Here is a 27,770-nt window from a genome sequence, read left to right as displayed (position 1 = left end):
TTATATGCCACTCAAACTTGGCACACCCCTTTACCTCCTACTGATTACTGTTCACATCATCTGTGTATAGTACAAATGTATTTGTAGAACAGGAGAGATTCCCAGATGTTTGGATGGTGTCTTACGCATTAATTGTAATAAAAGAAATATTTTCAACTCAAAAATCCCATTTGGTATTCGATTTCACTTCTAAATTAATGCTTGGGGTATTTTAGATAAAATGCATGCAATCAAAATTTAAAGTAATTACCTTAAGTATATTCATATGTGGCGGTCAGAAGATTCAGTGGTGCTTGGGTTCAAATTTTGGTATGGTCTGTCGCATCTTTCTACCTTCCTGTTACATTTGGTGCCGGGTTATGCATGGAAGTGACAGGTGAAAGACCTGCCAGGGAAGAGTCTGGTTTGGTGTCTTCAGGGGCGAAGACCTGTAAGGAGGGAGGAATGTGGCGGTCAGGCAGCTTCAATCACCAGTGGCCAGATAGATCAGTTGGTTGAGCACCTGACAAAAGATTAAGGGGACCAGGGTTCGAATCTTCTGTTCTGTCGCATTTTTCTCTTTTCCTGTTACACATATTCTCACAAATATTTGGGGGGAAAAAGATTTCTGTTACCGCAATTGCGTAAGAAACATTAGCATGACAGGACAATTTGGGATATGACGTTATTCAATTATTACGTCAGTTATTGTGACGTCATAGATAGATTTTTTTAACAGTGTGGCATTTTACTACACAAAAAGAACAAAAGTACAAGACAAGACGCAAAATGGGTGAGTGTTCGCAAAATTAATTGAAACGACATTATGATTTTTCACAGCTTTTGACTACGTTACGAATTTTGACAGTGAAACGTTTTATGAATATTCATCTTAATTTATCCATTTATTTTATTTCATAATGTATATACTACAGGATTTATAGTCATATGATATAGAAAATGATGGAATGAAAGTTTTTTTTAATATTTGTGCCAATTTGCAATTTCTTTTGTAAATTTGAATATCTTAGTTAGGAAGAGCAGATGACAAGAGAAATGCCCAATATGAACCAATGTTTAATTTTAAGGGAAATATTTTTAACATATACTTAGTACTTGATTAACAGAAACATTTGTATAAAGGAGATGGGCGAACATAGTGTGCAGAAAGCCCACAGCTTCAGAAATATAGAAATCATGCTCAGTTTGTGAATTCAATATTAAGAGTAAAGTTCTCATTATTGAAATTTATGAAATTGTGATAAACAAAACTTCTCTGAGGAAAATTTTTTCGGCAAAATTTGTTCTTTTATTAAAAAAAATAATGTGGTATTCGTGGGGTTCGAACCCTAGCAATAAAAATCCTGAGTATCATTTTCTTTCGAGACTAGCACGCTAACCACTAGACTACACAAGTCCTGACGAACAGTGACGTTTAAATCATGTTTGTGATATGACCCTTGACTTAATGGACTTCAAGTATTTCTCGAAAAGATGCGAATGTTGTGTCATAAAAGTATATTTTTAAGGTATAGTGGGTCATTGCTCCATATTTTTGGTAGCCAACAAATGTATATTTTTATGCAAACTTTGAGGATTAACTTTCAAAAAGGTGGAGCGAAGACCCACTCATATCGAAAAATAGTATTATAGTATGAGAAAATGTCTCTTTTTGCCCGCTTTTGTGTGTGTCTAATATTTCACAGGCAAATAATTTCAATCTTTGAGGGATTTTTGCAAATTATAGAGATTTTACATTAAGTATATTTTAATGTCAGACGAAATATCAAGGAAAATTTTGATATAATTGAAATTTAATTTTTCATCTTCATGTTTGTCACACTATAGGCTTATTGCTCGTCATGTTCACCCATCTCCTTAAATATAAAGGTTATATTATATTTTTATGTGTTTTTGATTTTTTTTTATGATCTTTTTTTTATGCCAAAGTAACTGTGTGGTACAACAGGCACTATTAACGCAGTGCATCTTTGACCATATTAATGATGGAAACTAGGCAATTTGCACATACATGTATTATGAATTCCCTTTGTAAACATATTAATGAAGCGGTCATCCATCCGAGGGATATACAGGCTCCCCACAGCTTTACTTGCCAGAGATCGAGATAGACTACCTCATTAGCTAGCTCACTAGGGAATCAGTACAAGTTCCCTATATATTTTCCAACCCCCCAACCCCCTTCGCTCAGTAACGACAACCTATATGTATGCCTCCACGGAAACTAGTATTAAGTTCGTACATGGACACAACGTTCTAGCCCTAAGGCTTCCTGAAGCAGGTCACCAAATACCAGAGTCACTATCATACTGCCACCATTTTTCTTACGTAAAGCGGTCACCTATCCAAGAGCTCATCATGCTTGCTGCAGCTTAGCTTGCCTGAGATCAATGGAGAATTTGCTTCATCACTAGAAAAGCTAGATGGCTCACTAGCAAGGCAGTATAAGTCCCTCATAATACTGTCCGCTACATCAAAGATGTGTAAAAGGGATACTTTTATATGCTATGTACGTCGTTGTATGTTTCATTGATTGAACAGCACACTGCGCAAGAAATCTTCAACAGGTTGCTTGAAAAACCGAGTAGCGGTGTTCACGAATTGCTAAATGACGATAAGAAATGTGAATATTATCTTGTGAATTCAGCTATTTTGCTAAGGCTGTGTTCTAAATGTGTCATTGACATCGTATAGTTCATTTGCCAAATACCCGGTATTTTGGGTTTATTCTACCTATTCCCACTTTTTGAAATTCAGGTTGGAAAAGGTAAGATTTTATGTGGGAATAGGTGGAATTTTTGTGTAAACAAATAATTAATTGTATAAACATATATCCAATATATAAACAGTGATTATTGAACACCTGTTGGAATAGAGAACAGGTAAATTGGCTTTTTAAAATTTATATTCACGTAAATCAGACTTTTTACTAATATTTGAAAGAAAAATTAGAGATTTTTAACTGAATTAAATCATATTTTTCCCAATAATCAATTTATTGTATTTTCTAAAATTCAGCTATTAAAATGCATTTTTTCATAAATCTATTTATTTTATGTAAAAAAAAATCAAGATATTAAAGTGTTTTTTAATAACTCTTTTTATTTTCTAAAATATATTAAATTGAAATAAATCATTTTTTCATAAATCTTTTTATTTTCTGGCTTAAAATGTACAAAATACAGGTAAATCTAAGATGGGAAGTAATTAGTCTAATTACTATAAAAACAAATTAACTACTGTCTAAACATCTATTGTTATTTGCAAGTGGAAATAAGTGGAATTGAGATTTTTAAAAAGTGGGAATAGGTAGAAGACACCGTATTTTGGCACCCAAGTAACCTCTATACACAGAAGCAAATTTATTTGGACATAGAGATAATTCTGTAGTATAAAGGTGTAAAAACATGAACTTATCTATTTCATATTCAACATAGGGTACCTGGCAATTACCCCCAGGAAAAATGTTCAAAGAAAATTAATAAATAATATCAACAGAAATCGCTCGTGTTTACTTTAGTTGGGAGATACATGTGGGAGAAGAGAAGTTGTAACAATGTGCCACCCCTTCCCCCTTTTATATAAGTTTACACTCAGGCATGATTTTTTTTTTGAGGGAAAATTGGTTTTGGAGGAAATCGCACTCTATAACAATTACAAAGAGAAAGATTCACCCCTCCCCCACCCCACCTCCAAATAGAATCTGGTGTGGGATTTCCGTGGAGGAAATCCTACTTTAGGGTAAAATCCTACTCTAGAGCCAATTTTCCGGGGGAAAAGATTTTAGAGGGGAAAGCCTACTCTACAAGACTGGTATATGCAATCATACTCAGATTGAATTTTTTGCCTTAAAAGATTAAAGGTTATATTGAGTCTGGTTTGTCTATCTGTCTGTCCATCCATAACTTTCACCTTTTAAATTTACAGACAGGTTATATTTTGCTCAGATAAAGATCAAAGTGGAAGTTCGCTATGAATTGTTAGGTCAAAGATCAAGTAATACTTTGTAATGGAGGATTAGTGATTATAAATTAGGTAAAATAGCGTATTTTGTTTTCTTTTCCAGAGGACTACTTGCGTAACATGGGGCACAGCAACTTTAGAGGTATACGCTGACAAAAAAGTTTGATATGCACATGACACTTTTGACTAAGTATGTATGTATCTGTGCTCATACCTAAATATGGACAGATTAAATACAGGAATATGGAACATACATGTAATTTTAGACAATTTGATTTGAAAAAAAAGATTCCCCGCTTTAACTGAAATTGGGGGCATTAATTTTAGTCTATTTGTCCATCTGTTCATACTGTGTGTAACACTTTCGTTTCCGGAAGGCATCTCAAAAATGCTTTGGGTTTTTGCAATGCAATTTAGCATGATAACTCCCTATAGCTTAAAGAAGACCCGTATTGATTTTGAGGTTAAAAGGTCGAGATCAGAAATGCATATATTACAAAAATATTTTTAATTTCCAAATAACTTTCGTTCTCCTTGAGTATTTGCAATGATATTTAATACTACTAGTCAATTTGAATTAAAGAAGACCCTTATTGATTTTGAGGTAAAAAGATCAAAGGCCAATGTAAGAAATTCATATACTATATTGCACACACAATTTTCAGATGTTAACTAGTCCTCTGTAAGCCTTCGAATGAAACTTAAGGTCACGAGCTTTTTTGTTTTTCAACTTAAGAAAGACCCCTGTTTACTTTAAGACCAAAAGCTGAAGGTCATGGTCAATCTTTTTTTTTCTTTCTCCATCTGCATTTTTTAAAAGGTCTTCCTTCTTAAGCGCGAGACATAAATTCCCTGATTTAGCTTGTTTCCATTATTAAATGCTTAGAGGACTTTTTGTGAATTGTCATTTACACTCATTTATATTCTAGTTTATGAAAAATTACTGAGATTCCTTGTACTTCCAAAATATACTTTTCCTTCAAAGGAAACTACAGTTTTATGTCCCATGAAACAGAAATAGATGAATATTCTTTCACAATGTAGGAGTCAGAATATTATTAGATTCTGGGGTTTAGATTTAGAGCTGCATGCAATGATTGACTGCCAAATTGTTTAGACAGAGGCTTGTATCTTTCACAAATTAACAATTTTCAATTGTCAACGAATAATAATTGTATCTTTTTAATTTTGTAGGGGCCCTGAAAACAGAATATGGGTGTCAGACCAACTTTCTTGAAATGAAATCTCTTCGCAGAAGGTTCAATGACATGTATAAAAAACGTTTCAGAGAATTAGATGAAGCAGCAAGTCATGGGAAGGATGAAGTACAAATTTTAAAAGTTAGATCATTGGCTTTTGATTTATATTTCTTCAAAAAAAAGAGTGATATCCTCCATACTTTAAAAATACTCACAAAATTGCATATCAATTTCCTTAACTTGTTTATTCTACAAAAAATTAGTTAATCAGTTTTAATTCAGTGTTCATATACAATTATTGCTGTTTTTTGAGGTCAATACGATGATTTAGACACCTTCAAAGTATAATAAATGTCTAATTCATCGTATTGACCTCTAAAAAAATAGCAATAACTGTTTTAGAATATGATTATCTATTTTTGGTCCAATGTAGAATAAATAATTCCTTATATTACCCGGAAATGATTTCTTATATTGACCTGGAATGTCACATGCAGGTCAATATAACGTAGTATTTTTCTAACATTGTTGGATTTCAGCCAATCAGAGAGATGGGAATTATTCAATCATATAATAATTCCTGTTATCACTGTATAATTTGCATATTGCTAGTATTACAAAGACTGACAAAACTAGATGAATAAATCAGATTACATGATGTAATACTATGAATCAAAAATATTCTGGTGAAACTCCATGATATCAGCTGTACTTATAAAGAGTGATGCTGAATATTAAAAGAAATAGAGACATTGTCCTGTACAGTTGCTTCTATTACTGATAGATTCATGATCAAAATAAGTTCAGGATCAAGAATTCAAATTATAAATGTTTTGTTACAGCCTCGAGTTCAAGTTCTAGAGCGATATGGCGAGGAGCTTGATGAACAGAACAATGTACTTTTATCAATATTAGAACAGACTCAGCAAAAAATGGTGGAGACCAAGGTAAAGTATAATAGAAAGAAACTAGTATTGTAAGACTACATAAAGTTGTGTTCGTTGTGTTCAATCAACATGGATAGTTTAAACGTGCTTTATTAGACCAAGAATTTGTTACAAATGTATATATCATGATATCATGATTTATTACAATTGCAACACTGAAATACTATCAGATTTTATTGAATGAAAGTGATATTTTTTCACAGTGTGAATAAATATCAAAGTGATAAATATCGAAAGTGTGACAAAACTCGAAATTTTCCTACCCTTCACGAAGCGGTTATGAAGAATACTCCCCTAGTCTGTTATGAGAAGCGAGAGTAAATAAACCATCCTGACAGAGACTGAAACATACAAAGTTTATCCAAATTATTGTTTAAATCCATGTTTACAATTTTCAATCTCACAATCGCTTGGCTATGACATCTCAGGACCACTCAATTATAACGTCACAGCCTACAATACTTCGTTATGAAAAGGTTAATAAAAAAGTGAAATAAACACCATAAACTATAAAACATTCATTATCCTCTTCCTAAAAATTGTAGAAGATTGATTGTATGTTGTTTTACGTCCCATTCGAGAATCTTTCACTCATTTAGAGACGTCACCATATATACCGGTGAAGAGCTTCAAATTTAGACCTATACTTGGCACTCAGGGCCGTTGAGCAGTGAGGGTTCTCTATCCATGTTTGCAGTAAATGTAGATTGCCATTAGAGTATCATGCATCAATTGTCCTGCATGAACTAAACTGACTGATTACTGTCCACCACTCCCCCATTCCAAACAAACTGACACGTCTATATTACTAGTCAAACACTCTATCAGTATACTATCCAGGCCAATATCCACAGTCCATATAGCTCAACTTAATACAATCCTCCCTCTTTAAAATTATCTTTGCCTTGGAGGACACACAATCCAAATCTTTAAGCCCCTGACAGAACTTTCACCTGTAAGTCCATGGGAATATAAGATCAACAGCACCAATGTAGTACTTAAGAAAGGAGGAATGAACAAATGTACATTTCCCCCGTTCTTTTTAAAAAGTCGAACATCACTGAAGCTAATCTTGTCATGCAACAGTTACATATACAGCTCCTCTTTTTACTTTGCATGCTAACACCCTCTTTTTAATAATGGCAGTGATTTTCGTTTCGCTGAATCTAGAAGACATGTCTCTAGCTTGACTCTATGATAAAATAATGATGGATGTATATATCTAAAACAGTTTCTTTATCTATTCTACATAGGAAGAAAGAGATAGCAAGATCCAATGTCTCGAGTCCCAAATTGAAACACTAGAGAAACAACTACATGATACTGCTAGCAAGGTAAAAGATTGATGGAATTAATGTAAAATCTAACTCGTACAATTCATAAAATTACTGAAATATTGCAGGATCCAGTAAATGTTCAACCAAGCCCCTATCCTTATTCCTCATCAATATACATGTATTAACTGCTGTGAAGGAGAAACTTCAGAAGTATTGTGCAACTACATCAAAAAGTGGTGTAAATCAAATGTGGATTCTAAAAAACTCCAAAGAACTTTTGGAAAATTTAAAATCTCAAAACTTTTAAACATCATTAGCTTGGAAACGTACTAATTTTCTACATTTTATATAGCCATTCCTTACGATAAATTAAAGATCAGTCTTTTTGACACCATAGAAAACTGCTTCCTCAATAAAAACGGAACTCGTAACTTTTCATATCTGTGATTGGTCTACAAAATTACTTTGTTCAAAAAATTCTGATTCTATATATATATATATATATATAAGTACTCTGAAGTTGATATTAAAAAGATGCTCGAGTTCCTTATTGACAATATCTGTGTATTCTTTGGGGACCTGGTCTTACGGCGATCTGTTAGAATTTCGAGGAGCAATAATTGTGCTCCTTAATTAGCCAACCTGTATTCATATTCTTATGAAGCAGAATTTATTCAAAAACTTCTACATGAAAAGAAAACTCTAGTTATGGCCTTCGTCTCGACATTTAGATATATCAACGACGTTTTATCAATAAACAATAGTACTTTCATTCATATGTCGACTGGATATATCTCAGTGAACTCGAAATTAAGGACGCCACTGAGTCTGCCACATCTGTTTCATATTTGGATGTTTTACTGCCTATAGACGATAATGGCCAACTAATAACTAAATTGTATGACAAACGGGGTGACTTCAGCTTTTCCATCGTCATGTAATAATATTCCAGCATCACCTGCATATGGTGTTTATGTCTCCCAACTGATTTGATACGTAAGATCATGCTCTGAGTACGATCAATTTTTAAACTAAGGCAAACTACTGACAAATAAGTTGATGTTACATGAATACAACTTAGCTTTTGGTCGTATTTTGTCTAACATGTTTGATACCATTTGTTAGGTCATTGCTTTTATACTTAATTATACACAAGGATCACAGCAGGTGTGACCGGTCAACAGGGGATGCTTACTCCTCCTAGGCACCTGATCCCATCTCTGGTGTTTCCAAGGGTGTTTTTGCCCTGTTAAGATTCGTTTTGTTTACCAGATTTATGATTTTGATCACTGTTCATTATATCTTCACATCAATGTAAAATCTAAGCCTTATAAAGATAGGTAATTTTGATTACAGATGGATGGGAAGGACGGAATGATTTATGATTTGAAGAATGAAATTGCTGATTTAAAATTCCATCACATGGTCAAATCAGGAGAGGCCCAAAGGCAAGAGGAGAGAATCAAAAGCTTACAAGAGGAACTTAACAAAAGTCATATCAATGCCGAAAAAGAGGTTATTACAATTACTTTTTGTGACAAAATGACTCAAAGTGATAGAGTTTTGGTAGATTTGTGCTTTCAATAGAGTTTTAATTACAGCAAAAAAGATTTAAAATCCTACGCAGACAACCTTTCAAACCTTGCTCTTATATTTAATTAATTTCACAGATGTATCAATGTGTACATGCTAATTTATATGGTTGGTCTTCTTTTGCTTCCCACAATTCTTGTTTTTACCAAAATTCACTGCAGAGAGTAGACTTGAGTGAGTTGCAATAAGATAAACTCTACTAATATGGCCTCCCAGACGTAGCATTTTAGTATCTCAGCAATTCATGTATCTTATGTTTAGTTTTTCAGATATTGATTTATTTAGGTGAATTGGGCACCTAAACTTAAAGCTGATTTATCAAATTACTCTTGTTATTATAGATGGACACTTTGCGAAGCAACATTACTAACCTAAAATACAGGCTAGAGGAGTCCAACAGGCAAGGAGCACAATGGAGAGAGGAGAAGAGTGCACTGGAGACGAAGGTCAAATTGTTAATAACGCAAATATATGTAAAGATAAGAGAGGTTGATATATTAACACAATAATTTGATATAATTTTACATACATTTTTAGGGAAGATATTTTTTTAACCTACTTTTTTTGTTGGTCTGATTGTATGTTAAATTTAGTGTGATATAGTAAACACATCATATTAATAAGCTACTAGGGCATTAATTCTATCAAACTAGTAAATAAATTTGAAAACCTAATTCATATGCGTTTAAATACATGTGCGAGTGTATTGATGTCATTATCTACTTAATTTTTCAAAATTGAAGCAAAAAAGAAATGTTCATTTGTAAAACACCAGTATATTTAGCTCAGCAATAAAACAAAGTATAACTCTTATAAATCTTCTAAACTGGAATTATATTCAATTCATAGCTGATGGAAAAAGAAGAAATTATCAAGAAATGTAATGAAGAGTATGGGAAGTTAGAAGCAAAGTACCAAGAAAAGGAACTGGAAGTTCAAAAACAAGGGAAGACAATCAAAAGGTTACAGCAGGAGATTGAGAAAGGCCATCAAGAACTTAATGCTGCCAATAAAAAAGCAAATAAAGAGGTAAGTGGCATTGTCGTTCTCTTTATTTTATGAATCAATCCTTATTTCATCTACTTATTTGAGCAAAATAGAAGATTTATGTATTTCTTATATTTTAAATATAGATTATAGCCAAAAGAGATGACAATATCAAGAAATTAGAGAAAGAAATCAAACAGTTGAAGGTCAAGAATCAGATAAAAAAGAAGCAGTTTCAGAAACAAGGGGAGACAATCAGGAAGCTACAGGCAGAAGTTGATAAAAGCCACCAGAAGCAGGATTCTGTAAACAGAAATTCGGACAATGCTGTTGGTGTTAAAGAGGTTGGTGTATTTTCTCCATTGTTGGCGTTAACTTTCATAGTTCCTTTTCAGCTTAGATTATAGGAGTTTATGTCTCCCAGTTGATTCGATACGCAAGAGTATGTTCTACGCTCCAGCAATTTCTAAAAAAGAGCCAAGCAATTGACAAACAAGTTGATGAAACAGGCATATCTCGTTTAACGTCAACATTTCGCATGTTCTATGGTCAATACAATTACCTTGTCAGCAAATACAGTGCAGAATGCCTATAGTTTCAGATATATAAAAATCATATTCAATTTGCGAATTAGTATTTAGAGTAAAGTTCTTATAATTGAAATTTATGAAATTATGACAAACGAAACTTCTCCGCGGAAAATTTCTCGGCAAAAATTATTCTATTATTTAAAAAAAAATAATGTGGTATTCTGGTTCGAACCCTAGCAATAGAGATCCTGAGTTCCTTTGAGGCTAACACGCTAACCACTACATTCCAAAACTCCCTACATAATGCCCTTGACTAAATGGACTCTCGGTATTTCTCGAAATTATACGAATGCTGAGTCATAAAAGTGTATTTTTGAGGTATAGTGGGTCTTTGCTCCATCCAAAAAATGTATATTTTTACGCATACTTTTAGGATAAACTTTCAAAAAAAAAAAATGGAGCAAAGACTCACTCATATAGAAAAATTGTGTTATAATAAGAGAAAATGATCCTTTTTTCCCTCTTTGATGTGTATATGCTATTTCATAGACAAATAATTTCAAGCTTTGTGAGAGATTTACATAAAGTATATCTTAATGTTAGATGAAATATCAAAGAAAATTTTGTTATAATTGAAATTTGATTTCTCAGCTTCATATTTGTCGCACCATAGGCATTTCGCTCGCCTTGTTCGCCCATCTACTTTCTATTGCAGCTTGAAAAATATATTGCCTTTTTGGCATAATTTCAAGATGGCAAAGGATCTGATTTTCTTGACATAATTTTTACTTCATAGATATATTCAACATTCAAGTCCAGACTTTTCCGTTTATATCCTTTTTTCATGCCTATTGTAAAACAAACATGCACAAAAGTTTTTACTGAAAATAAAAATCATAATTAAGTAGAGAATGATGATTAACTTGTCCGTCTTTCAGAGGGATACTCAAACAACTGAAATTATTATAAATTGTCTTAATGTCAGTCTGTTACAATACATGAATATAGAATGCTAACCTGCTTTAAACTCTAGTACCAACAGGTCTTATATTTTTACAGACACCTGAAAGTTATGCAACTATAAAGGACGAGGTGAGCCAGTTACGTTATGATATTGCCAGTTGTTTAGAAGAATATGATAAGGCTCACAGAGGTGCTGATGAAGAGGTTGGTAAATATATTTATCCGATAGTTTTATATTTCCGTGGCAAAACAACTTTTTTTGTCAAGTTGGAAGACACAATTTGAGTTTCCTTTAAATTTTTATCACAGATAGCAAATAAGGATGATACCATCCAGAAACGGACTGAGGGTAGAGGGATGAAGGCCATGTGCCCAGAAAATGTTGTTATACTGAGACAGAGGGAAGCAATCACGATGTTACAGCAGGAAGTTAGTAAAAGTCACCAAGAGCTGGATACTGCCAACAAAAACGCAGACAAAGAGGTTAAAAATCATTTGTATCCAGAGTTTTTTTCTTTTGTCTATTTTAATCAAGCTAGTACAAAGTTAATGCAAAAGAACATATGTGACAATACAAGGCTGTGGAAATAAATAGTCAAATGTGGAATTTTGCATGAGGCAACAAAAACTGTTGGATTTTTTCATTAAGGAATATATTATATGACTGTAAACATAAAGTTGAAGGGTGTTTTCTTTTTAGAACATAAGAAAACGAAAAGCAAGAAGATACCTTGCAATTACGACCTTTTAGTATTAATTATTATATTAGGTATGAATTGTCGTAACTGTCACGTAAGACCTTATTTCTGAAAGATTATGCGCTAAATTAACAAGTTTTAGGTCGTAAAAGCCATTTAGTGGTTAGAGCGTCTGCTCTAGAGTCGCGAAGTAAGGAGTTGATCCATACGTCGCGGGTTGGAATCTCACTGTGGGACGTGGAGACCGGTCCTTCGGATGAGACCGTATAAACCGAGGTCCCGTGTCGCAGTAGGTGCTGACACGTAAAAGATCCCTTACTGCTCAATGGCCGTAAGTGCCGAGTATAGGACAAAATTTGCAGCTCTCCACCGGCAAGTGGTGGCGTCTCTGAGTGAAAAATTCTCGAGAGGGACGTTAAACAACATACAAACAAACGATGTTTCAAAATCCTTTAAGAAATAGAAATTTACGTGGAAAAATCTATATAAAAACTTTTGCGACGTCGAAAGTTATGAGATACCCAGATATAATTCCTTTTATGAAATCAGGCATATCAGCCATTTGCGAATGCCCTCTCTCAAAAAGTTTGCTACACAATAAGTCACGTATTGAAAAACTGCAAATTTAATTGTTTGTCTTGTTGGCACAGTTATCTGAATCATCTTAATTTAACATGCTCATAATTTTATTGAATTTTCTGTATTCTACACTAAAATGCAGCTTGAAACAATTTACTGCAGCCACTTTTTTCCAGCTTCATTCCATACAGAACACTGGAAATACTTTGTACAATTATCATACGTTGTAAAATTTTACGTCGATTACTTCCTGCTGAAGTGGAATCGATCGCTAAGGAATACTTTTTGGTGTTTTCAGGACATTTTTAAGTCAGAATTTGCATTTTTAATCATTGACCTCTTTCTCTTCCTCTTGTTCCTTGTTCTGGTTGCTATTTTCTCAGAGACGTAATTGTATTTTTCTTTTTTCTCTTTTCTATTTTTACATTTTTAATAATGTTGTTGTGAAGTACTCCTGAAGTTTCTCCTTAACTGCTTTTAATATTTTTGTGAGTCGTAAAGAAAAAGGTGAAAATAAGGAACAGTGATCGATCTCAATAACTCTACAAACAATACAAATCTGTTAACAAGGCATAAAACACGGTGGGATCAGGTGCCTAGGAGGAGTAAGTATGCCCTGTTGATCGGTCACATCTGCAGTGAGCCTATATATTGATCAGGAAGACGGAACATTCCGTAGTCAAATTTAGTATAAAAACAAAGGCCTAACAATTGGTATGAAAGACGTCAGTCAAATTAAATACGACCCAATGATAGGTTGTGTTTGCTAACAAGGTAATTATAACGTCCATAGAATTTACGAATGTTGAAATCCCTGTAACATAAACCTATCTTTCAGAAGCCTGCCTCGATTTAAAAATTGATCGTACCCAGAACATGCTCTTGAATATTGAATATGTTGGAAGATGTAAACACTATATGCAGGTGATAGCGGAATATTACTACATAAATAAGGAAAGTTTACGATGTAAAAGCTGAAATTAATTCGTTTGTCAAACAATATAGTCGTTAGTTGGCCCTTATCGTCTATAGTCGGTAAAACATCCAAATATGAAACAGAATTGGAAAAAAGATGTGGCGTCAACCTGCACAGTGTGCTGTTATGTAATTTAAGATTTAATTATTCTATGTATGTAGGCAGAAAGTATAGTGAAGTATGGGTTTATATTTAAATGTTACACTTTACAAGAATACAGTCAAGGACTAGTTTGATTTATCTGGATATTTTTATTCCCTGCACTGGATAAAGCCAGGGCATTCAGTGTTCATTATGTCCATCATCTGTCCTGTGTGCACATTATCCATTTCATACTTTCTTCAAATCGTCTCAACCGATGAAAATTTTGTGACCTTGGTCTTTGTTATGACCTTAGACACACATTTCATCACTTAAACTCATTTTGGCATTTGATTAAAGATTGAAAACTCAGAAAATAATGCAAGTGTTTACATGAGAGGAGACTGAGATGGGTATCTGCATCAATTTACCTCTTGTATTTATCATTGCAGTTGGATAAACTACGTGACGTCATTATGTCTCTAGAACAAGATCAAGAAGAAAATAATAAGAAAGAAGAAGAAATGAAGGAAGAGATTAATTTCCTGGAGGAGCAGGTCACCTTTTCTTATAATCAACAAAAATAAGAAGCAAAGAAGTCTCAAAATTCTGCTCAATCTGCATCCATATAGCTGCTTAATTCTAATGAAATATAAATGTAAAATAAATATAAAGTTATTCTTATAGAGAGCTGCAAGTGATGCCATTGTATTGAAGTTGAACAAAGAGATCGACAAGCTGAGGGCAGAGGAAGAGTTCAACAAAGTTCAGAAAGAAGAATGTATAAGCAAATTGAAGCAGGAAAATTCCAGGATTCAGAAGGAAGTAGAAAAAGCTCGAAAAATTGCTAATGAGGAGGTTTGTATAGCAAATTTCTTTGTTTTATTTCATTTTTATGATGATATTGATGGTGTTTTATGTTACCTGGGTTACTCTGGTGAGCTATTGTTCTCCGTTCTTTTCCGTTGTCATGCATGGTGTTGTGGTTGTACATCATCCATTAATTTTTTTGACATTGTAAACTTCTCTTGAACCGCAGAAGCAATTTTAACAAATTTTGATATAAAGCATTTTATGACGAAGATTGACACAAGTTGTGCATGGTCTCCGCCTTCTTGGGACCAGAGGGATGAAGCCAAGACCATCAAAATTATGCAATCTTCAAAATCTTCCAGGACTTGTACTTTTCAAGCCCCAGGGTTGTAAATAATACAATTGGTCATATATTTGAAAATACATGTAAAGTAAATATTTAACAGTCTGCATGATTTTGAAAAAAAAATATTGATAATAGCATTCCCTTTTGGGGTTTTTAAATCAACAAAATGTTTGATAGGCATTTTTGTGAAGACCATCTGTGTTTTTTTTCTTGTTTTTTTTAGTGGATTTAGTTTCTTTTTCGGTAATGTCAGGGTTATGTTGCATCGGATGAATATCATCATAATCTGATGCAGATACGGATTCCTTCTCGGGCATTTTAAGGTTAAGGTACAATGACCTGCATCATCTGAATACATGTATTTGGCAACATCAACATGGATCTGTTAAAAAAAAATGCTGAAATCTTCGTATGAAAAAGACTTAATTTCAAAGATACCAGTATCACAAGATCAAACAGCACATGACCCTGCATCAAAGATTCGTCTTCACTTCAATGTATGAATTTATTTTCAGCGCAAAATTTTTCAATTAAAAAGATTTCATTTCGAAAACTTCTCATTGAGTGCCTTCAATTGAAGAGCATTCTCACTCTCAAAGGCTGCCATGGTAGCTCAGTCGGCAGAGCGCTCGCTCCGTGATCGGAAGGTCGTGTGTTCGAATCACGGCCTTGATTGACCTAAGACGATGAAAAATAGGTAGCAACTGTTCCTTCGCTAAAGACTCTTTGAAGTGAAAGTTGCGGGTCCTTTGGATGAGACCTTAAAAATCGAAGTCCAGTGTCACGGTAGGCGTTGGCACGATAAAGAACCCTCACTGCTCAGTGGCCCTAAGTGCCGAGTAAAGGTCTAAAATTGAAGCCCTTTACCGGTATATGATGCCCTCTCTCTATGAGTGAAAAATTCTCGAACGGGACGTAAAACAACATACAATCAATCAATCAGATTCTCCATCATTTTGAAATAGTCTGTGTGATCAACACTGTGAAACGACATTTCATTACTTTGATTTGGAGTCCTGAATACTTGAGTGAGGTTCCGCCACTCCAATTTTTTCTTACTCTGCATTTTTGCTGCAGATACACAGGTTTCCATAGCGTTTTCAAAAATTAAAATGTTTTGTTTTTTTTTTTTTTATCTTTTTTTCTCTAAGAGGTAGAGTATGCTTATATTATTTTGAATACGTTTATTGTGCATTTCTTTTTAAAAATATGAATTGTATGAAAAATCTGCTTGATTGCATGTTTTATTAGAGAATAAACTTGTCGTCGACCTGCACGGTGTGTTGTTATGTAATATAAGCTTTTATTATAATTATTTATATATGTAGACATAAAATGTAGTGAAGTGTCGATCTTTATTTTAGTTGTAGCTTCAGATGATCACTAGTAATGTGAAAACGTTAATTTGTAAGAGAATGCAGTCCAGGACTTATCTGATTTACTTGGGTATTTTATTACCTGCACTGTATACAGCCAGGGCATTCAGTGCTCATTACGTCCATCATCTGTCCTATTGGTTCGATATCCATATCATATTGTTATGTTTAATTGTTTTAAAATTCTTCCAATTTTATACAAACTGAGAAATAAACTTTCTTCAAACTTAATGGATAAAGACATTTGTCTGGTGAAATCGTCTTAACCGATGAAATTTTGTAACTTTTGTGACCTTTGTTGTGACCTTGAACCTACACTTCTGCACTAAAACTCAGTTTGGCATTTGGTTAAAAACTGAACACTCAGAAAAAGATGCAAGTATTTACACGAGAAGAGACTGAGATGAGCATTATCATTAATTTACCTGTTGTGTGTATCATTGCAGTTGGATAAACTACGTGATGTCATCATGTCTCTAGAAAAAGATCAGGAAGAAAATGAAAAGAAAGAAGAAGAAATGAAGGAAGAGATTAATTTCCTGGAGGAGCAGGTCACTTTTTCTTTTAATCAACAAAAAAAAGAAGCAAAGAAGTCTCACGAATTCCACTCAATCTCATCCACATAGCTGCTTAATTCTAAATTATTTTTACAGAGAGCTGCAAGTGACGCCATGGTATTGAAGTTGAACAAAGAGATCGACAAATTGAGGGCAGAAGAAAAGTTCAACAAAGTTCAGAAAGAGGAATGTATAAGCAAATTGAAGCAGGAAAATTCCAGGATTCAGAAGGAAGTAGAAAAAGCTCAAAAAATTGCTGATGAGAAGGTTTGTCACGAAAATTTGTTTTCCTTTCTTTTTTATTCTGTTTGATGATGTCTTTTAGGTCACCTGAATCGCTCAGTTGACCTATTACTCTCCGTTTTTTTTTTTTTTTTTTTTTTTTTTTTTGTCTTTTGTTATGCATGATGTCTTGTGGTTGTCCATCATCCATTTAATTTTTTGACATTGTCAACTTCTCCTCTTGAACAGCAGAACCAATTATAGGGACTTAACTTGTGCATTTGTCGTATCCTCCTTGAGACCAGAGGGATGGAGCCAAAACAATCAAAATTATGCAATAATTCAATTTTTTTTCCCCAGGATATGTACTGTTCAGACTACAGAGTTGGTCTAAATAATAAAATTGGTCATATATTTGAAAATACTGTACATCTTTGACAGTCTGCATAATTTTGAAAAAAAAATACGATAAGAGAAATCCCTTCTGGAGTTGTTAATAATAAAACATTTTGTACAAGCGTTTTGTGAGGACCCTTTTTGTGTGTTATTGTACTGAATTTAATTTTTAGGTAAAGTCAGGGTTATCTTGCAACGGATCTGTATCATCTTTGCTTAATCTGCATTTTTGCTGCGGATATACAGGTTTCCATAGCATTTTCAGAAATTTGAAATGTTTTGTTTTTTTTCTTCTCAAAGCTGCTTTGTTTGCATGTTTAATAGGAAAATAAAAGTGGGATAACCTGCACGGTGTGCTGGTATGCAATTTAAGGTTTATAATTATATTTATATATGTAGACATAAAGTGTAGTGAAGTGTCGATCTATATTTAGAAGTTGTTTGAGATGATCAGTAGTAATATGAAAACAATGTTACATTTTAAGAGAATGCAGTTCAGGACTAATCTGATTTACCTGGGTATCTTTATTTCCTGCACTGGATACATTAAGTGTTCATCATGTCCATCATATGTCCTATTTGCTCTCTATCCATATCGTATCGATTTGTGTATAATTGTTTAAGATTCCTTCTTATTTTACACAAACTGAGAAATAAACTTTCTTTAAACTCAATGGACAGAGACATACATTCTGGTGAATTTGTCTTAACCAATAAAAATTATGTGTCCTTGGCCTTTGTTGTGACCTTAAACACATAATTCTGTACTAAAACTCATTTAAGCATTTGTACTCAGATAAAAGGTGCAAGTGTTTACACGAGAGGAGACTGAGGTGAGCATCTGCACAAATATACCTGTTGTGTTTGTCGTTTATCAATTCACCTCTTTTGTTTGTCGTCCATTAATTTACCTTTTGTGTTTGTCATTTTAGCTGGAAAAGTTACAAGGTGTCATCATGACTCTAGAACAAGATCAAGAAGAAAATGAAAAGGAAAAAGAAGAAATGAGGGAAGAGATAAATTTCCTGGAGGAACAGGTCACTTTTTTCTTTTAATCATCAAAAATAAGACTTCTCATGAATTATACTCAATCTACATTCATTCTATATTCTTACAGAGAGCTGCAAGTAATGCTATGATCTGGAAATTGAACAAAGAGATCGACAAATTGAGGACAGAAGAGCTCAACAAAGTTCAGAAAGAAGAATCTATAAGCAAACTAAAGCAGGAAAATTCCAGGATTCAAATGGAAATAGAAAAAGCTCGAACAATTGCTAATGAGGAGGTTTGTCATGCAAAAATTGTGTTTTAAAATTCTTTTTGATATCTTTAAGGTCACTCTGCTGACCTGTTGCTCACCGTTTTTGATCCTTGTCATGCCTGGTGCGTTGTGGTTCTTCGTCATCCATTTTGAAAATTTGTCAGCTTGTCCTCTTGAAGAGCAGAATCAGTTTTACCCAATTTCGATATAGTATCTTTTGGTGAAGAGGGGCACAGGTTGTTCATAGTCTCAGCCTCCTTTGGGCCAGAGGGATGGAGCCAAAACCATCAAAATTATGCAGTCTTCAAAAATTTTCCTTTTCTTTCACTATATGTACTGTTTAGGTCCCAGGTTTGGGCTAAATTGGTCATATATTTGAAAATACGGTACATCTTTGAAAACATCTTTCATTACTATTTAGCAGTCAAATTGTTTGAGTGATAATAATGTGCATTTATCCCTGTACAAAAAATAATTAAAATTCATGGCCCCAAAATGAAGAGATTAGGTTCAAAACGCCATATTAACATATATTCAAATATTTGTACTTATCTTCAAATATTTGTACATATCTTCAAATTAATATTACCTATCTCCAAATGCATTGAAGATAGGCTTTTTAATTCAATTATACCTATCTTTAATTCAGTTGAAGATAGGTACAATTGTATTGAAGATGGGTATAATTAAATTGAAGATAGGTACAGATACTAAAATTTAAAGATAGGTAAGTAAGTAAATTATTTATTATAGTGACATGTGTATTGATACAATTATACAATATATTTTACAATAATAAACTTAATTTCGTACACCCGGCCTGTATCATCCCAGGTTCTGTTATAGGACCGACGACAAAAAAATTCAATGCTTAAATATAAATACACGTATATATGATAAAGCAAGGCATACGCAGAAGATAATGTCAATAAAGTTTGAAGGAGCTTGTTGTTAGCGTTTGCAACAATGTTTTTCTAAAGAAAAAAATGTTTACCTCTCGTCTGATACAAGAAGGAAGCAAAATTTCGATTTATGCCTATTAGATCATAGGTGGGTTTTTTTTTTTTTGTTTGTTTGTTTTTTGTTTGTTTGTTTTTTTTTGCAACAGAAAGTACAAGTAAAAAATACTCTTACATTAAGGTTAAACTACTGGTGGCTGGTAAAGAAGATATGATCCAGGAGTTGAACAGGGAGATCAAAAAATTGAAAGCTGAGAATCAAGAAAAGTTGCAAGAAGTCCATTACCATGCACAGAATTTTAAAGAGTTACAAGTGAAGTTTGAAAAATGCCAAGTGGATCTCGATACTGCTCTAAAAAATGCTGATAAAGAGGTTAATTATACAGTTGCCTGAACTTCCCCTCTTTTATTCGTTAAGACACAAAAATGAATTCATTTATACATTCCATTACAGAGGAAAACTTTGTATGGAATCATCAGCTCTGTGAAGCAGAATTTGGAGGAATCAAAAAAGCAGGAGGAGTCTCAACAAGATGAGATACGTCTTCTGGAGAAAAAGGCATAAACGATTTCTTTAAAATCATTGCATACTTTGTCATTTATACTCTAATATACACCAAATGTTACCGTCTGTTAACATTTTCATTTATTTTCAAAATTTGACAGATATGGGGACAAGTGTTTGCAGTTTATGTATATATTATCAAAGAATTCACATACTTCACTAATAGTACATTGTACATAATCCAATGCCCCCACACAGTGATAGATCACTTAATTAAGATATATGTACCTGTAATAGCTAATAATAATGACAAATTATCGGTGTTTCTCTTTTCAAAATTAAATTTGTTATCTTTTAAAATTACTGCAGGTAAATGAATGTGATACCACTATCCAAAAACTTAGCAGTGAGATAGATAAGTTGAAGGCAGAAAACCAGGAATTGCTAGGAGATAATCTTATTCAAAAGCAAGGGGAGACAATTAGGAAGTTACAGAGGGAAGTGGAAAGAAGCCATCAGGAACTAAGTACTGCCAATAAAAATGCTGACAAAGAGGTAGTATCATTACTATAGTATCTATTTTGGAACACATTTTTCAGATACAGTGGCACCCTATTAATTTGGACTTTGTTCCATTACTCAATTACTCAATTGTCTATCAATCATAATACCGGGTAGTTTTTAGCTCACCTGAGCCGAAGGCTCAAGTGAGCTTTTCTGATCACATTTTGTCCGGCGTCCGTCTGTCTGTCCGTCTGTAAACTTTTCACATTTTTGATTTCTTCTCAAGAACCACTCGGTCAAATTCAACCAAACTTGCCACAAAGCATCCTTTGGTGAAGGGGATTCAAGTTTGTTCAAATGAAGGGTCACGCCCTCTTTCAAGGGGAGATAATTAGGAATTAGTGAAAAAATAATGGCATCATTTTAAAATCTTCTTCTCAAGAACCACTGGGCCAGGAAAGATAAAACATATGTGGAAACATCCTCAGTAGTGTAGATTCGAGTTTGTTCAATCATGACCCCGGGGGTAGGGTGGGGCCACAATGGGGGATCAAAGTTTTACATAGAAATATATAGGAAAATATCTTTAAAAATCTTCTTCTTAAGAACAGTAAAGCCATGATTGGTCATATTTATTACATAGAAATATATAGGAAAATATCTTTAAAAATCTTCTTCTCAAGAACAGCAAAGCCATGATTGGTCATATTTAAATGAAAGCATCCTCAGGTAGTGTAGATTCAAGTTTGTTCAAATCATGACCCCCAGGGGTAGGGTGGGGCCACAATGGGGGATCAAATTTTTACAAATGAATATATGGGAAAAAATCTTCTGCTCAAGAACAGCAAAGCCATTTGTTATATTGATATGAAAGCATCATCAGGTAGTTTAAAATTCAACACCCCCCCCCCCCCTCCCCGTAAACTTTTCAATACTGAACGGATTTTTGCTTTTTTTTCCCTAGCCAATGTGCTCAGGTGAGCGATATGGCCCATGGGCATCTTGTTAAAATCCATTTTCGATAAAATATTGACTGGAAGTAGCCTGAATTCAGGATATCTGGAATATATGGATGAAGAATTTACCCGGTAGTTTACATGAATTTATCTCACCATTGCTAACACCATCAATTACAGCTGAGCAATAGAGATGAAATGATCAACAAACTAAACATTGAGATAGAGAAAAACCATCAGGAGCTTGAAGCTGTATACAAAACTTCAAAGCAAGAGGTAAACAAACTTTCTGTGCACAAATTTTATGCCCCCATATCGAAGATTCGGGGGTATATAGTTTTTGCCCTGTCCGTCCGTCTGTCTGTCTGTTTGTCCGCACAAACTTTAACATTGCCCATAACTTTTGATTGGTTGGAGCTATGGCTTTCGTATTTCACATGTGTATTCCTTGTGACAAAACCTTTCTTTGGGTACCACGATATTTGACCTTTTGACCTTGACCTTGGAGTTTGACCCAGTTTTGCAAAATTTTATCCAACTTTAACCTTGGCCCTAACTTTTGAACAATTGGTGCTAGGGCTTTCATACTTCACAGGCGTAATTCTTTGTGACAAATCCTTCCTTTGGATACCAACAACTTTGACCCTTTGAGCTTTACCTTGGAGTTTGACCTACTTTTGAAAAAAACTTTAACATTGGCCATAACTTTTGAACGATTGGTGCTTCAGCTTTCATACTTCACATATGTAATCCTTGTGACAAGACCTTCCTTTGGATACCAACAACTTTGACCCTTTGACCTTGGAGTTTGACCTACTTTTGAAAAACTTTAACCTTTGCTCATACTTTTGAATCATTGGTGCTAGGCCTTTCGTACTTCACATATGTAATCCTTGTGACAAGACCTTCCTTTGGATACCAACAACTTTGACCCTTTGACCTTGACCTTGGAGTTTGACCTACTTTTGAAAAACTTTATCCTTGGCCATAACTTTTGAACCATTGGTGCTAAGGCTTTCATTTTTCACATATGTAATTCTTGTGACAAGACTTTTCTTTTGTATACCAACAATTGAAATCCGTTGACCTTGACCTTGGAGTTTGACCTACTTTTGAAAAACTTAAACCTTGGTCATAACTTTTGAATGATTGGTGCTTCAGTTTTCATATTTCACCTGTATATTTCTTGTGAGAAGGCCTTTCCTTAGGCACCATTAATTTTGACCTTGACTTTGATGTTTGACTTGCTTTTGAAAAACTTTAACCTTTTCTATATCTATTCAATGGTTGCTGCTAGGGCTTTCATATTTCACAGGTGTATTCCTCGAGACAAGACCTCACTTTGGGTACCAACATATTTGATTTGCATTTGAGAAAGTTTAACCTTTGCTATAAGTTGCCATACGGGGGCATCAGTGTTTCACAAACACATCTTGTTTGTCTTGCTTTTGAACATAAAAATCAGAGCATTTCTAGGGAACAAATTAATGAGCAAAATCAGAAAGTAGGCAGGGGATTGATTATTAATTGAAATCAGAAGGTAGTTAGGGGATAGATTATTAAGTGAAATCAGAAGGTAGGTGGGGGATAGATTATTAAGTGAAATCAGTAGGTGGGGGATAGATTATTAAGTGAAATCAGAAGGTAGCTAGGGGATAGATTATTAAGTGAAATCAGAAGGTAGTTAGGGGATAGATTATTAAGTGAAATCAGAAGGTAGTAGGGGATGGATTATTAAGTGAAATCAGAAGGTAGGTAGGGGATAGATTATTAAGTGAAATCAGAAGGTAGTAGGGGATAGATTATTAAATGAAATCAGAAGGTAGTTAGGGGATAGATTTTTAAGTGAAATCAGAAGGTAGGTAGGGGATATATTATTAAGTGAAATCAGAAGGTAGGTGGGAGATAGATTATTAAGTGAAATCAGAAGGTAGTTAGGGGATAGATTTTTTAAGTGAAATCAGAAGGTAGTTAGGGGATAGATTATTAAGTGAATTCAGAAGGTAGGTGGGAGATAGATTTTTAAGTGAAATCAGAAGGTAGTTAGGGGATAGATTTTTAAGTGAAATCAGAAGGTAGTTAGGGGGTAGATTATTAAGTGAAATCAGAAGGTAGGTGGGAGATAGATTATTAAGTGAAATCAGAAGGTAGTTAGGGGATAGAGTTTTAAGTGAAATCAGAAGGTAGTTAGGGGATAGATTATTAAGTGAAATCAGAAGGTAGTTAGGGGATAGAGTTTTAAGTGAAATCAGAAGGTAGTTAGGGGATAGATTATTAAGTGAAATCAGAAGGTAGTTAGGGGATAGATTTTTAAGTGAAATCAGAAGGTAGGGGATAGATTATTAAGTGAAATCAGAAGGTAGGTAGGATAGATTAGTGAGCAAAGTTAGAGGGTAGATAGTAGATGGAATAATAAAGAAATCAGATGGTAGCTAGAGGATAGAATAATGAGACATAATTGATATGCAGAGTGTTGTAATGAGTCTCTTAACTATATATATATATATAACATGGTTAAAGCAAACAAGCTTATAATGGCATCATGCTTACAGTGAAGTGATCTTCATTCCCTTTGTTTTAGAATGTTTTGATACAATGAGTGATATTTTTAAAGAATTGAAATTGTTTCTTTCCTGGAACTTTGCTTTAATCATGATTTAAAGTAGCAGTATGTCATCTCTTTTGACCATGCAACTTCAATAGCATATGTACTGGTAACAGTTTTTTTTAGCTCACTTTAGCTGAAGTGAGCTTTTGTGATAACATTTTATCTGATGTTCATCCGTCTGTTCGTAACCTTTTATCATTTTTGACTTCTTATCAAGAACCACTGAGCCAATTTCAACAACACTTGCCACAAAGCTCAATCCTTGAGTGAAGAGGATTGGAGATCTTATTAATGGAGAACCAGTTTTATTTAAAGGGGGGGATAATAAAGAATTGGTGAAAATATGGTGACATTTTTTTTTGAAAATCATCTCACGAACCAGTTTAATAGCCAGAAAAAATGAAACATATGAAAGCTTTCTGATATAGTGTAGATTCAAGTTTGTGCAAATCACCCTAGGGCAGGGTGGGGTCGTAATAGGTTATCAAGATTTTACAGGTGGATATATAAAAAAATATTCCATAAAAATCTGATGATGTACAGCAGGGCCATAAGTCATATTCATATTGAAACATAATCGGGTAGAGTATACATGTAGATCTAAGTTTATTCAAAACCACGGGGCAGGATGGGGTCACAATAGGGGATCAAATTTTATGTGGTAATAATTGGAAATCTGAGGTAGTGTAGATTTAACTTTGATCAAATCACCCCCCCCCCCCCCTCTTTCACTCCTAGGGTTAGATGTAGCCACAATTTGAGATTCCCAAATTTTACGTGGTATTAGGTAGGAAAATATCTTTGAAAAATTTCTGAAGTATAGCAGGGCAATAATCAGCATAATTGTGCAAACATCCTCAGGTAATGTATTCAAGTTTGTTTAGATTAGGGCACCCATCTGAGGGGTAGGAATGGGCTACATTGGGAGATCAGTTTTATAAGGAAATGTGTAGGAACAAAAATTGTTTTAAATAGTAGCACAGAAATAATATATAATAATATACAAACATACTTCTGATTCATTTCTTTATTCAAATTATGGACCTTGGAGTTAGACTAGGGATAATATTCAGAGATCGATCAGAATTTACATAATGCAAATGTACAGGGAAAAGTCTTTAACAAATCCTTTACTACAGAAAAGCAAGGCCATGTTAGTCATACTGCTTTTAAAGCATATCACAATGCTGTGTGGATTGAGGCTGATTAAATCAAAACCCTCTGAGGCAATGCAGAGTCAAAAATTTTTATTGGAATTATTCTAAAAAATATATTCCTCTGAAGAACAGTAGCACCAAGATGACTCAGATGGGCCTCTTGTTAATGTGTTCTTGCAGCTGGACACCAAGTGTGAAATCATTAGAGACCTAGAACAACGGTTAGAGGAGTCCAAGAAGCAAGGAGATGGTCAGCAGGATGAAATTTATCGTCTAGAGGACCAGGTCAAGAAGCTAAATATAGAACTGACCTCTGTTCAGTCTAAAGTGGATGAACTCCAACTATTGGTAAGTGGCCTCCTCTGACTCAGAGCATTAGAAAGGGCATTCCCTTTACAAGGCATTTAGTGAACAGTAGTATAGTAGATGATTTCCTGAACAATAATTATTGTAAATTGCCATTTGATTGAAGGTGGCTGAAAAAGATGACAAAATCCAATACTTCAAAAAAGGAGGACATAATTTGGGTGCTATGAACCAAAAAATTGCACTTGAAGCGCAGAAGGTTTTGGAGATGAATGCAAAGTTAAAGGAGACACTAGCTAATACTCAAAAGGACCTGGATGCTGCTGTACAAAGGGTATATGTCTAATTTTAATAGTCTATATATAGTACTGCACTTTCTTTAAAAAAGAAACAATGTCAATGTACTCATACCAAGTAAACAATCTGCTGAGAGTTTTTAAATTAAATGCTGTATCTAGATTAATAAAAAAGAAGAACTGATAGAAGATTTTAAAAAATACACAGAAGGACTTCGAAAGCAGCAAAGCAAAGATGCAAGCAAGGTATATATTAGATTAAAATGAATTAAAAAATATATATCATGTCATTAGACTGAACAGTCAATCATTCCTGATACATTGTACATACTGAAATACTTGTAACCATATTTGTACCTGTAACCAGGTACATGTGTGTAACTGTAACCAGATACATGCGTGCAACTGTAACCAGGTACATGTGTGCATTACAAGGTGGAAAATTGTGTACCCCTTTTCATCACATGAAGTTAAAGATCCAACATTTTTGTTTCACCAGAATTCTAGACTAACAATTTAAATGGCATCTAAGTATTACATGTAGCATGCAATTCAAGTCACTCACAAATTTATATGGATGATCAAGAGAAGACATATTTGCAACTCACTAACTCTCTGATATCAGACCCTCGCTTATTTTAAAATATCCTCAAGGATAAATAAATAGGTGCCTCTCTCACTAAAGTGATAAATCTTTAGTGAAACACCTTTTTTACCATGCCACATACTGTAAACGTACAAAAATTAGCGCACTCAAAATTTAGCAAAATTTAACATCTTCAATTGATTGACACAATCATATATTTGTGTACTAAGAGTTTAAACAAATACACGTGTTAGCTTAAATCATATATAAGCATGCACATAAACTAGCAGACAAGAGGCAGCACTAAAATAAGTATGCATGTTTACAGTAATTTGGCGAAAAGTGAGAAAATGTAACTTTACAGTTCAATATAATTTTTGAAAAATTAAGTTTAGAAATGTATGAAATTTTGTTAGCATCAAGTTCTATGGAACATTTTTTCAAGAGTCTAATTTTACATTATACACAATTAAAATTTCCTACTTAGATTTCCATTAAAAGAAATATTGAATGAAAAGCAATGAAACTCTTCTGTGTGGGAGATAAGAAAATTTGTTTAAAATAAAAATCTTCTTTTAAGTGTTTATAAATGTCATTAATGACAGATTGCAGCAAGTGATGGCATGATCCAGAAACTGAACAGCGAGATAAGCATGCTGAAAACCAAGTACCAAGAAAAAGCCCTGGAAGCCCAAATACAACAGACCACTAACAAAAAGATATATGAAAGATTCAGCAAGTGGCGTTTGGACGTTTATAATACTGCTCAATAAATTAATTTTTTTTTTTTTTTTTTTTTTTTATATATAATTTTTTAAAGAATAACACATAAAGCCACTTTCAATTTTACATGTATATATATTATTTCATCAGTAAATTTGTCTGTTTAAACTTTACTTCTAGTTTCTTAGCAGTGCTATACCTAACCAACAATTTGATTTTGTCACAAGATGGTTCAGATAACAAATACCCAGCATCCGAATTTACATGCATTTATCATTAAAATTTCAACTTAGATAACCTGGTATTTAACTCTAAAATCTAGTCAGAAAGCATCTATAGTTGACATTGTCCACAGGCATCACCAGTAATATATTTCTCCGTGTAAAATATCTTTGCTAAAGCAGCC

General features: G+C 33.8%; 2 protein-coding genes across 2 annotated transcripts; both read left to right on the top strand.

Annotated features, from left to right (window-relative positions):
* Positions 1-363: 363 nt before the first annotated feature.
* Positions 364-15,184, top strand: LOC133172287 (coiled-coil domain-containing protein 186-like). Its single transcript, XM_061307144.1, has 13 exons — positions 364-493; positions 5,158-5,288; positions 6,005-6,109; positions 7,363-7,443; positions 8,743-8,901; positions 9,321-9,425; positions 9,829-10,008; positions 10,113-10,310; positions 11,556-11,663; positions 11,769-11,942; positions 14,246-14,350; positions 14,481-14,651; positions 15,176-15,184. The coding sequence occupies exons 1-13, from the start codon at positions 364-366 to the stop codon at positions 15,182-15,184; spliced, it is 1,656 nt and encodes a 551-aa protein (XP_061163128.1).
* A 4,965-nt stretch (positions 15,185-20,149) lies between these two features.
* LOC133172282 (protein lava lamp-like) lies at positions 20,150-27,414 on the top strand. Its single transcript, XM_061307137.1, has 6 exons — positions 20,150-20,245; positions 20,598-20,783; positions 25,634-25,801; positions 25,926-26,093; positions 26,218-26,301; positions 27,247-27,414. The coding sequence occupies exons 1-6, from the start codon at positions 20,150-20,152 to the stop codon at positions 27,412-27,414; spliced, it is 870 nt and encodes a 289-aa protein (XP_061163121.1).
* Positions 27,415-27,770: the final 356 nt, after the last annotated feature.

Source organism: Saccostrea echinata, unplaced genomic scaffold (genome assembly GCF_033153115.1).
Source record: "Saccostrea echinata isolate AGI-Se365-2 ecotype Australia unplaced genomic scaffold, CSIRO_AGI_Sech_v1 ptg000054l, whole genome shotgun sequence".
NCBI lineage: Eukaryota > Metazoa > Mollusca > Bivalvia > Ostreida > Ostreidae > Saccostrea > Saccostrea echinata.
Note: the sequence above shows the minus strand (reverse complement) of the source record. Positions and strands in the feature narration are given on the sequence as shown.